This window comes from Amblyraja radiata, chromosome 10, assembly GCF_010909765.2.
Source record: "Amblyraja radiata isolate CabotCenter1 chromosome 10, sAmbRad1.1.pri, whole genome shotgun sequence".
Taxonomy (NCBI): Eukaryota; Metazoa; Chordata; class Chondrichthyes; order Rajiformes; family Rajidae; genus Amblyraja; species Amblyraja radiata.
Window position 1 is genome coordinate 22,760,387 of NC_045965.1, and position 12,897 is coordinate 22,773,283.

Here is a 12,897-nt window from a genome sequence, read left to right on the forward strand (position 1 = left end):
GTAACATAATGGCATCCCCAGGTTCATCTTCCCCTTCAATCCACCTTCAGCATTCCCAAGACATTATTCCACATCGGGTTATTCCTTGCTCAGGGCACTTATCCCATACAACAGCAGGAGATGCCACACTTATCCTTTCACTCTGTCCCTTACAATCATTCAGAAACTCAAAAAGGTGAAAGGGCGATTTATTTGCACTACTTACAATTCAGTATACTGCATTTGGGGCTCATAATGTAGTCTCTACCCCACTGGAAAAGCCAAACACATGCAGTATCTCAGCTTCTCCCTTACCCATTTCAGCCCTCTGGAAAGAAGATTCAACAATTTCAGCTAACCAGCCTTTCCAGTTTGTGCCAAAATGGCCATTTCTCATAAGATCATAAGTGATACGAGTAGAATTAGGCAATTTGGCTCATCAAGTCTATCTGCTATTCTATCATGGCTGATCTACCTATCCATCCTAACCCCATTCTCCTGCCTTCTCCCCATAGCCTGGCAGTTCTGGCATAAGAGCAGAGAATACTCAAGGTTCAGGCAATATCTGATGAGAGGGCAGCCCTTGGCCTTTTGGGTCGATTACCTTTTATGTTGAGAGATTGTTCTAAAATATTAACCCTACTGAGTTTTCCCTGCTTTTTGATATTTACAACACCTTGTTCACCTCAAATCTGTTTAAATCTGAAAAAAACAAAGCTTGTTTCAGGCCAGGCATCAAGAAGCAGGGAACATTCTGATAAGCTCTAAGGGATTGGGTGTATCAGAGCTTTAGATGATAATGCCAAGAGAAGTGAATGCCGCCTATAAAAAAATGTATATAAAAGTGCCTTCTGGAGAAGGTGACAGAACATAACTGTTAATGTGATTGCGTTATCCCACCTCATAGATTTAGCTGCATATCTTATATCCAGTCTCTTGTGTTTCATGGAGAACGTGCAAACTCCGTAGACAGATCCAGAGGTCAGGATTCAAACGGTTGATTGAGCTGTGAGGCAGCTGGATTAATGTTGTGCTCCTGTGTGCAATTAAAAGTAATGTTCAATAGTTCAATAGTGTTTTATTTGTCACATATGCAACTGCACAGTGACATTCTTAGTGGGCACCAGGCCCTCTGCAATCTCAGCATCTGCCTGTATCCATTTCAGCCCTCAGCAAAGAAGATTCAGCAATTTCAGCTAACCAGTCCTGGCATAAGAGCAGAGAATACTAGAGGTGTTTGATGGTGGGTCAGGCGATATCTGAAAGGAGGACAAGGCTTGGCCTTTTGGGTCGATTACCTTTTATGTTGAGGGATTATCGTCCTAAAATATTAACTCTGCTGAGTTTTCCCTGCCATTTTATATTACATGCTTTAAATGCCAGCTGGAGGTGGTGACAGAACATAGCCCTGAATGTGATTGCGTTATCCCACCTCCTGTAAGTCTCCACAGTGAGGACAGAGGACTGTTACTGAAATGCCACTAGTTAGTGGGCACTCTGTAAGGAGCCCAGGGTCACAGACATCACTCATATTCCATTGAGATTCTGACATAGTTGGAATTCCGGCGACAGAATTTCTTTCGTAGCCCGGCTTAGGTAAAATTAGTAATAAAGTTACAGGCAGCCAGAACAATGACTGGAATTGTAGTGTATGTTTGAGTCGATTTTCTCTGGTGAATAATTCCCAGCATGAACCTCTAACGTATTTCACATCCCTAAGATGCTATTAAGATTGATTATTGTAACCCTAGCACCAGCCCAAATAAAAGTAATTAACTACAATATCGACATTGAAACTGGACTTTTCAAACGGAAGATTTGGTCACACAAACTGCCAGCGGATTAGCAGTGCAAAATTCTTGCAATTGCATTCCATTACTTTGCCTAGAGTAACCCAGTAACCCGATTTCTTTGTTGTGGGTGACTGATAATCAGGCTGTGCGGTTAATGACTCTTTTATTCACACATTTCTGGGTGGTTAAATTAAGGATATGACAGAAAATTAGAGATGGGTGGATCACAATCAGTTTCTTGCTTGATAGCCCTGTGTTGAATAGAAGAGATGTCATTTGTTGATTGTCATCTTAGCTTTCCCTTTCTGGGATTTGGTTATTGTGCTCTCCTGAATTATAAACAAAATTGCTGCCCTTAAATGATCTTGTAAAATGGTATTACGGTTAGTTACTATACACACAAAAGTTCTCGGTTGGAGGAAAACTCAATGTGATTATTCTGGCACAGTTAGCATGACTGCAGATTTTGTGTATGAAGTAATTAAGGCGATCAGGGGAAGTAGCAATAAAGCGGAACTATCAAGAATGTGTGAGTCAAGTTAATAATAGGAAGACTGAATATAGACACAAAATGATGGAGCAACACAGGCAGTATGTCTGGAGAGAAGGAGCGGATGATGTTTTGGGTCGAGACCCTTCTTTCGAGTGTCTTCGGCGTATTCCTTCCTACACATTAATACTAGGAACATATGTTAATCAGAGATAAACACAAAGTGCTGGAGTAATTCAGTGAGTCAGGCAGAATCAGAGATTGCTCGCTGGTGATTTGCCTCACTTGTCTACCTCATCATCACACTGTTCTCTACAAGGCAGCCATGACTTGGTTGAGAACATACCCTTCTAAAAACAAACTGCTGAAGGAACTCTTTGCTCGTTGCTGTCTTTGGGGGCAGATACTCAGTGCAACAGAAGGCACTATTCTCTGTCCCAGGAGGATGCCAAAGATCCAAGGCAGTATTCTGAGGAAGAGGAGGGAGAGCTTCATCAGAGAAAATAGATGGTCTTGTAATGTTTGTCACATTGCTGATTGTGGCAAATCATCGCATGTGATCTTCCTGCATGTTTTTCTCTAATATAATGGTGACAATGTTTTCACCTGTGGGAATCACTACAGGATTTGTTGCCCATCCCCAATTGCTCTGAGAAAATGGCGGCAAGCTATCTCTTTGAACTACCATGATTCAATGTATTATGATAGTGCAGTTATGTAGAAGATATGCACTTGGGAACAGTTACATAATTAGGATGGTCAATTGGCTAACTTATGATGCACGCTTGGACAGTTGTTAAACTATACGCAGTGCAGAGTATTCCATGGTCTGAAGAAATGTCACCCATTCCTTCTCTCCATAGATACTGCCTGTCCCGCTAAGTTACTCCAACTTTTTGTGTCTATCTTCGGTTTAAACCAGTTTAAACCGGTTTAAACAGTTTCTTCCTGCACATTCCACCTTTCTCCTGGCTTCTCTCCTAATTAAATGGATTAGGATGTCACGAGCTTTAGTTTAGTTTATTGTCACGGGTACCGAAGTACAGTGAAAAGCTTTTGTTGCATGCTAACCTGTCAGCAGAAAGACCATACACAATTATAATCGAACCATCCACAGTGTACAGGTACATGATGAAGGGAATAACGGTTAATGCAAAATAAAGTCCAGTAAATTCTGATTCAAGATAGTCCGAGAATCTTCAGTGAGGTAGATAGTAGCTCGAGACTGCTCTCTAGTTGTTGAGTCCAGTTGCCTGATAGCAGCTGGGAAGAAACTGTCCCTGTGCATTTTCACACTTCTGTACCTCTTGCCTGATGGGAGAGGGGAGAAGAGGGAGTGACTGGGTTGAGACTTGTCCTTGATTATGCTTGTGGCCTTACCGAGGCAGCGTGAAGCATAAATGGAATCTGTGGGGGGGAGGTTGGTTTGTGTGATGGCCTTGGCTGTGTATACAATTCTCTGCAATTTCTTGCAGTATTAGATGGAGCTCTTCCCAAACAACACTGTGAGGCATCCTGATAAAATGCTTTCTAGGGCGCATCTGTAGAGGTTGGTGAGAATTGTTAGGGACATTCTTCACAGATGGGTCATTCCACAGAAATCCAGCCACTGAGAGTTTTCTTGGTCTTTGGGCAAAGCCCTATGGGACTCGTGTGGCAGCGGCTCGTATGTAAAATAATGCTTGAGCTGCTCAAGTACTGACCATCTACAGCAAGAGTCCAGTCTACCCTTGATATTCCATATTCCAAACCAGAGCACCAGGGGAAAACCCACGTGGTAACGGGGTGAACGAACACACGCCGTACAGACAGCACCCGTGGTCAAGATTGAACCCGGTCTCTGGCGCAGTAAGGCCGCAATTCTACCGCTGCGCCACCGTGCCGCCCCCTTGGTGAATTGGAGATTTTGAGATGAATTGTTATTAGGTAAGTGAAGGAGCCAAGGTCAATTTGTAAATCTAATTGCAAATCTCAGCCTTTATCCGGACGGTCCCGTTAACAAACCAGCCCGCACCCTCACTCTTTATTGATGTTTCACGGAGCTATATATAACCTTCACCACTCAGGGAATAATGATGGGATCTATCAGCTGCGCCCTCAGCAAGGAGAACTTGCCACTGATGTATTCCAGAGGTGTTGTATTATTTCCACTAACCACCCTCTCTGCTTCAATCTTTCCAGGTGCCAACAAAAAAGCTAAAGAAATACGAGAAGGAATACCAGACCATGAGAGAGCAGCAGGCACAGCAGGAAGATCCCATCGACAGATACAAGGTAGAGAGAGAGAAACGTGTCAAACTGGCCTTGTTTGCTGACAATGCTGGGGGTGCACTGAGGGATTGGAAACTCAGAGCCACTGAGAAAAACAGGATTACAGTCTGGAGCCTCTAGTGCAGGCTGCACTCTCAGTAAAAAAGTACTGAGGTCAAATGAACAAGGTTAACCTTGAGAGTTCACAGCGTCTGTCTGGGTTGTTTTGTAGAGCAATGTGTCGAGGAACCAACCAGGAAGCAGCCTGTTTAGATATGGTATTGTGTAATGAGACAGGATTAGTTAATGATCTCATGAAGGTCCTCGAGAAAAGAGAATCATAGCATGTTAGTCATGAGATGGGAGGCCCCTGTTGAAAGGCTGCTGATGAAATATTGCAACTGATTGGAAGATACTGACCATAATTTGTACGTCGATAGGTAGATGTGGAGAGGGATGAATCTGGAAATTAAGGTCTTGAAATGGGGTGGGGGGGGGTGTTGGAAGACTGATTTAAGGTCATACACCATGGCATTGCAAAAGTAACCAGGAACATATACTTGCCGGAGTGTGTACAAGTGGGAATCATTCATAAGTGTATAATGTGTTCCCATAAGGATGAAAGGTACAGTAAGCAAGCCCAAGGGGCCCTAGATATTGAGGGGGTATTGTGGGTTTGACGAAGAATCAAAAAGGAAGTATATGGCACACGTTTAGAGGACTGAGAATGGGAGAGGCCTATCAGAAGCATAGAAAGTGTATGGAGGTATACTCCTGGAAAAGTAATTAGGAGGCAAAATGGGAACACAAAACCTCACTGGTAGACAAAGCTAAGTTTATTACGGGCCAGAGGGTAACCAATATAAGAGTGGGACCCATTAGGGAACAATAATGGAAAATGGAGAACTGGTTGTGGTTCTAAATAATTATTTGATTTTGGCCTTTATAGTTGAAGGCATTAAAAACATACCTGCACTACTGTAATAACTGAAGATGCAAGCCATTGGGTTCAAGGAACTGCCAACCTGTAATCTCATTCATTTTGGAGATATCCCCAAGGATTTGAAAACTGGAAGGGTCATGTTTAAGAAATGAGGGAGAGAGAAATCTGGAAGCATGAAAGGTTAGACCCTAATGCCCCTGTCCCACTTAGGAAACCTGAACGGAAACCCTAGGAGACTTTGCGCCCCACCCAAGGTTTCCGTGCGGTTCCCGGAGGTTGCAGGTGGTTGCCGGAGGTTGCAGGTAGTGGAAGCAGGTAGGGAGACTGACAAAAACCTCTGGGAACTTCCAGGAACCACACGGAAACCTTGGGTGGGGCACAAAGTCTCCAGAGGTTTCCGTTCAGGTTTCCTAAGTGGGACAGGGCCATTAGTGTGCTATTGCGAAACATTGAAATCTTGCATTCAGAAGCAAATAGCAGGACATTTATAAAATCAGGCAGAATCATTGTGGTTTATGATAAGGAAATTGACAAATATATTACAGTTATTTGGCGTAATATAATGGATTGATATAGCACACGTTGATGGAAGACAAAAATGCAGGGTTTGAGGTGGTTTATTAGCATGGATTGAAGATTGAAGAATAGATAACGGCTGGAAAACTAGGTGATTTGCAGATTGACAATCAGTAACTAGTGAGATGCAACAGGGGTCAGTGCTGGGACCTCAACACTTCATAATCCATAGTTACCTGTTTATTAGTTGCTTCTTGGAATAGTGCAGGACAAATGAAACGGACAATAATCCAAAGAGTCATTGCAGTGTGTAGTGCAGCCGCACGGTTCCACACTCCGTGCAGAGCCTGTATGTTGCTGTACCTCCTTTCCAGTGGAGTGACATTGTGTAATGAGGTGGGGCTTTGTCGTGCCTCGTGTTGTACACTCTGCCTGCCCAAGGATTTTGGAGCCAATGTACATTTTCAATTAATTCCCCCCAACTTGCTCCTTTTGCTTGGCCGCAAAGTTTTGGGCTGTTCGTAAGAATGTAAATTGTGACCAGCGAGATGTCATAATTCTTTGGTCAGAAACTCCTGACATGTGTGTTACTCATAACCAAAATGCACTTATGGGAATCCAATAATCTTGGCCTCATATGTTACTAATTTTAATTTGTAGACTAGTTGATAAACATTAATTATCGTGGTTAGGTCAGTAAATCGATAAAGACTTGGTCTTTTCATACCTCATGACTGCAGTGAAAGTCCTGTTCACAGGTTAGCTGTGGAAATTGAGAACTGACACACTAATGATCCCAATTCTAACCCTTCCACCACACACTACCCTCTGTCTTCTTTGAATAAACCAGTTATGATTCCAAATGAAAAATTTACCATGAATCCCATGCATTGTCTGGATCCACCTAGCAAGAGTGCCTTTATCAAATAATTTATGAAATTCCATGTGGACAACATCCACTGTCCTACCTTCATCAATCACCTTTATCACCTCCTCGAAAAAATTCAAATTCATCAGAGATGACCAGCCATGTACAAAGTTATGCCGATTGTCTCTAATTAGCCTATTCTTTTCCAAATGCAAGCAAATTCTACCCCTCAGATAACCTACCAAATAGTTTCCGTGCCACTGATGTGAAATTCACCAGTCAGGATTATCTCTATTACCGATATTAAACCAAGGAACAACATTGGCTCCTCTCCAGTCCTGGGACCTTGCCCTTGGCTGGAGAAGATACAAAGATCTACGTTAAAGCCTCAGCAGTCTCCTTTCGTCAGGATCTGAGGATTTATTAACTTTAATCTGCTTAAAGAAACTGCAAACCACTTCCTCCCTGATCTCAAAATTCCCTAGCATCTTTGTATACCCCTTACTGATCATACTATCCTCCATGAACCTCTCTTTGATGAATACCAATGCAAAGTACTCATTTGGTTCCTCACCTACATCCCCTAACTCCAAGCACACATTGCCTCCTTTAACCCTGACTAACTTTATTTTCTCCCCAATTGCCTTATTTTTAATGAGGGTATAATAAACCTTGGGATTCCTTTTAATCTGACCTCCCAATCTGACCTCCCTGTTGGCCCATCTGATTTCCCGCCTGAGTTCTTACTGCTTGCTTTATACTCCTCAAAGGTCCTGCCTGATTTCATTATTTTGTGCAGTAACTCAGCACTAGCCCAGTTCAACTTCAGTTGACAAAGTCACCATTACATTTGCAAAGGGAGGTTCCCACCCAAGCAGCCGTGTTTACCTGCTCACCTGAAACTGCAAGCTGTAACTCAAAACAGCCTACAAGGAATTAACTGGGAAAAAAATATTTAGCTCTGACTGTTAACTTGGGATAGATTTAGTAGCAAATGTACCTACATCTTCCTTTCTCACTCATCAACGCCCGAACTCTCAGATCGTTGCACTCTGAAATTGACTTTGTACTTTTGTCTCTGGCTGATGTGACTCTTGTTTGATCTTCAATATGTGTATTTCATGTCAGTGTTCTTCCTGTGTCCGATGGTGAGTTCCCTCGTGTGTTCAGCCCATCTTAATACTCTCCACATAGTGGATTGTTTTGTTACTTTTCTATTTGTGAGCAGTAAGCACAGCTGTACTATCCTTGTTTGCTTTCTTGTCTGAAGAAGAGTTGCAATCCAAAACGTCGCCTGTCCATTCCCTCAACAGTTGCTGCTTGACCCGCTGAGTTCCTCCAGCAGTTTGTCTTTTGCTCAAGATTCCAGCATCAGCAGTTTCTTGCAACTCTGCTGTGCTCCCCTTGTTCTGTTTGTATATTAATTGCACTTTTCCCCTGAAACCCAGTTGGTAATCTTTTAGTGGCGCTGGTTCTTCACACTCCTTGGACTGGTGTTCTGCGAGATCTGATTAATTTTCCCCATTTCCTTCTCTTCCTTTAGTTCATTTCATTTTCCTAAAGTGGGACACATGACGGAGAAATACTTGAAACGACTTTCTACTCAGAGATGGCAAAGCTCCCGCCACTTTAATAGGAGGCAGCCCACAATTTACTACAGATTGGACCATGGCCATCTAGAACCAGTGCAAAGAATTCCTTATAATACAGCAGCATCTGCCTCGTAATTCCCTAGGACATGAGCATGAGTCCAGGATGCAAAAATAGCCTGTCAACGGAGTATTCTGTTTGTTTTTCAAATGCATGTTTTCACCTCATTATCTTCCTTCGAGAAAGAGAACTTTTGGACAGATCTTTGTCACCTCAAGGTGTTTTGTCGTGCAACTGTTGAAGTCTAATTACAGTCATGATCCAGGCAAGAGCGTGGAAGCTTCCACGGACGTCAGACAAATGAGCAGCCGAGTCGTTTTGTGGTGGCGCTGAGGATGTGAGGGAGAACTTTTCAGATAGTGCCCTGAGCGTTGTGCATCTATTGAACGGACACCTTCAACGCCTCATTCAACGTCACGTCTCTGATGGTGGCCGCCCCCAATTTTTACTCAACGACATGGTCATGTCTTAGCCCACATTATGTGCTCACTGCTCCATGGTGGCTTATTCCCACAGCCTTCTGACTCGGGCGACAGTTCTGCCAATGGAGCCACAACCTACTGTGGAGGAACCAATATACTCTTGAACTGAAATGTTGTGATCTCACCACAGTCCATCAGCTGGATTTAAAAGACATAACTGATAATATTTTGGTGTAGAATGTTCCTTCTTCTAATGCTGAAAACCTGCCTTGTTTAAATCTGGGTTTCGGCTGTGCACACTGCCAAACCTGCTGTGTATTTCCAGCACCAGCACAAACCTTCCTATTGCTTTCCACAGTTACTATGTGCAGTGGTGCAGCTGCTATTGTTGTATTTTAATACCTCTTCTGCCAGATCCTGCCGGGAAAACCAGGAGATGAAATGAAGTTTCTTTTGATACTTACACTATTGAAGGCAACTTATAAACTCAAGAAGAGACCATTCTTGCCCCTGAATTTTAGCCCTATTTTGGGATCAATTTTACGTAATAGTTTCTTTGCAAAACAAACACCATTATTCACCCCGGCAGCATCTCTGGAGAACATGGTTAGGTGATGTTTTAGGTTGGGACCCTGCTTCAGAAAAGTCACCTATCCATGTTCTCCAGAGATGCTGCCTTACCTGCTGAGTTACTCCAGCACTTTGTGTCTATTTTAAACCAACACCTGCAGTTCTTTCCATCTTCTATTATTCACCTTCTTCTCAAACTTTCCAGTTCCTCTTTGTGAATATAAGGATTCCTTTTGAACGTTGTGTACAGTTTACCATCGATCACATTGCATTTATGGCATCAGAAAGTTTTCTTTTATCTAGGCTTTTCTGTATCCAAATCCTCTCGCCTATAATTTCTTTACAATGGAAGTTATATTTGTCTTTTCAATTTCATTGGTAATTCTTTGTGCAAAGTTCCACGATCTACCTTCTTAACTTTGTGCCCTAGCCATTCTAGTCTTAGAACTTTCCCTATAACTCAGATCACCCAATACTAGTAAACTTGCATTGTATGTGTGGTGGTTTGGGAAGAGCCTAAAAGTGAACACAGTACATTAGATGTGACCTTGCCATTGTTTTGTGCAGTGACCTCCCTCCTGCACACAATGCCTCTTTCTATGGAAATACTATGACTCACTGCCGTCTATCAGCTGGACTGCACTGCGGCATCGCCAGTAGAACCACTGCCTCACAGCTCCAGTGACCTTTGTTCAAACCTGACCTATGGTACTGTCACTGTGGATTTTGCACGTTCTACCTAGGACATGTGGGTTTTCCCTCAGCCCTTTGGTTCTTCCAACAATCTAAGGCCAAGTGGGTCAGTAGGTTAACTGCCCCTCGTGTGTATGTGGGTGGTAGAATGGGAATGGGAATGTGGGGAGAATAAAATGTAGTGGGTTTCAGATTGGTGATGGCCAGTAATGGCCCAATTTCGACATAAATGGAACATAAATATATTGTTCATTTAATACCATCCTTTGCTAGCAGCCTTTTGATGTTGTACTATTACTACCTTCAAGTCATAGTGTTTAAAATCTTATCAGTCAACTTCTTGCCTGGCGTTAAGTCAAATGGTTTTACTTTGAACATGAAGGGCTCTTTTATAACTCCCACCAATCTACCTACCTACATCATCGACTTCTACATTACCAAAGCCCCCTAACTGACTGTCCCCCAACAGCTGTCCCACAGTCTGCAGCATAAAACCAAACACCAGTGGTGCAAGCTGGTCACTGAAGCTGGTATTGAGGTGGGCTTTGTACGGAATGAATCGCCTCCACCCCTCCCTAACAAACAGAGCACAAGGCCCAGGCTGCTTGAGAGTAACTCTCTAGCAAACTCACCATAATGACCATCACTAGGGCTAAAAGCGTTAAATCACGTGGATAATTTTTGCATTCAATAGAATATGGAAGCTTAAGGGCTTTTGAAGAGATTATAGGATTTAATAGGCTAGACAGAAAATTATTTCCTTTGAAGGAATCCAGAAAAAGGCTTTAGGACCTTAAAATGGTGCAAGGGTGATTTTAGAAGCAGAGTGGTGAGAATCTGGAACATCCACACTCCTCCCATCCTGGCCTACGGCTGGAGAGCAAATGAGGGGCCTTGAGCGGTTTTGGGCTGCATTTGCAGCGAACTCATCCCCCACTCTAAGCTGTGGGATCCACGTGGGACTGAGGTTAGTTGAAGGCAGCTATTGACTGCGTATCAGCCTTGATCTAACGGAGCGGTGCAATGGGCCCATCTACTGAAATATTCTAGCACCTTAAAAAATATTTAAAAGTGTTTTAAAGTTGTCTGTGACACAAGGTGCAAGATCAACACTCTCAATACCGTTTCCCTTATCTCACTTCCCCTCCCTCCCACATAGCCCACTCATCCCATCTCACCCTCAACACCACCCAGGCTTCTGCCACAGCTTAGAGTGGGGAATGTGATCTCTGCAGATGCATCCCAAACCCACCCAAGACCACACATGGGGCACCTCTGCCCTCCCTCCCCTCCAATCACAGAAAAAAATCAGGATAGGGCTGGGTGTGAATTTGCAAATGTTGGTGCTTGCTGTCTCCAGCTGTGCAAGTGCTTGCTTTGTTTCCACTCTACTGGTCTCCCTTTAGCTGGCAGAGTGACGGTAATGGAGTCAAATTCCTCGGCAACCATGAAAGCCTCTGCAGTCACTTCACATCATGAGGTTGCTTCAATCTCCTGGATCAGTGTAGCCAAAGTCTCTCTCCACTGGAATATTTATTGTGTAGAGACAGAGAGACTGGGGATGTTTAAAACCAAAATAACACTCCTCAGTATTTCCAAGCACACAAAAACATTTATACAGACTGCGTTTGTCACATCAAAACTGTCAGCTTTAACCTCAGTTGTGTTCACAGGTTGCAGTTATGTTTGGCATGTGACACTGCAGCTTGCTGTGATTCACACAAGCAGACCCAGAGCCTGACATGAGGACTTAGAGAGTCATAGAGTTATACAGCGTGGAAACAGTCTCTTCGGCCCAACTTGCTCACACCGGCCAACATGTCCCATCTGCACTAGTCCCACCTGCCTGCGTAAACCTCTAAATATGTCCTATCTATGTGCCTGAATAAATGTTTCTTAAACATTGTGATAGTATCTACCACAACTACCTCCACTGGCAGCTCCATACTCCACCACCCTTTATGTGAAAAAGTTATCCCTCAAGTTCCTATTAAATCATTCCCCCCTCACCTTAAACCTATGTCCTCTGGTTCTCAATTCCCCTACTCTGGGCCAGCGACACTTACCCAATCTATTCCTCTCATGATTTTGTACAAAAAACTTGGATTCCTCCAGCACTTTGTGTTTTGCACTTAGATTTCCTTCTCTCTACCTTATCAGTATTATCCCTTTTTATCATCTCTGCCATAATTTCACTCCACCCGACGCCCACGCAAATTGGCATTCAGTCAAAAGGCTGGGGCTGTGGTCCCTGTGGACTGTGAGGTGAAGATGCAGCATTGCACTTGGGAGTCCTGTAAATAGCTGCCAGTCCCCAGATGTGACTGTGATCAATGTGAAGGGTGTGTGTTTTCCAATTAACACGCTAGGTTTTTAGATAATTAATGTTGCAGCTTGAAACTCAAATGATAATTAACAGTCAGGCCACCTTTATGAAAGATATTCCCGTTCTGAGACGGGGTTGAATTTGCTACTCAGGGACCAGATGTATCAGGAAACTACTCTTGAAATGTTAAATGTTGTTGACTTTGTGAATGTGAATGGCAGATCCTATAAATTGGGCGATCATTCTGGAAAGGAATGATGTGAGGGCATTCGTGTCTTCCATGCCTGGGTTTATTTATCCCCAAGTTCCCTGTTTCATTACTGCCTTGTTGCCAGTTGGTTGATACTCCCCAGTGTTGCTGCCCTGCACATCAGAATGACTTACAGAGGTGTTCTGA

At 43.3% G+C, this 12,897-nt stretch overlaps 1 protein-coding gene across 4 annotated transcripts in view; it reads left to right on the forward strand.

Annotated features, from left to right (window-relative positions):
* Positions 1-12,897, forward strand: part of rabgap1l (RAB GTPase activating protein 1 like) — a 271,539-nt gene that overhangs the window by 238,659 nt on the left and 19,983 nt on the right. For 3 of the 4 annotated variants that reach the window (XM_033028335.1, XM_033028336.1, XM_033028338.1), the window contains one exon: positions 4,444-4,536. In XM_033028335.1, the coding sequence (XP_032884226.1) occupies positions 4,444-4,536 (93 nt within the window). Of the gene's footprint in view, positions 1-4,443; positions 4,537-8,382; positions 9,538-12,897 lie in introns of those variants that run through there. The other variant, XM_033028337.1, reaches the window with a different exon arrangement.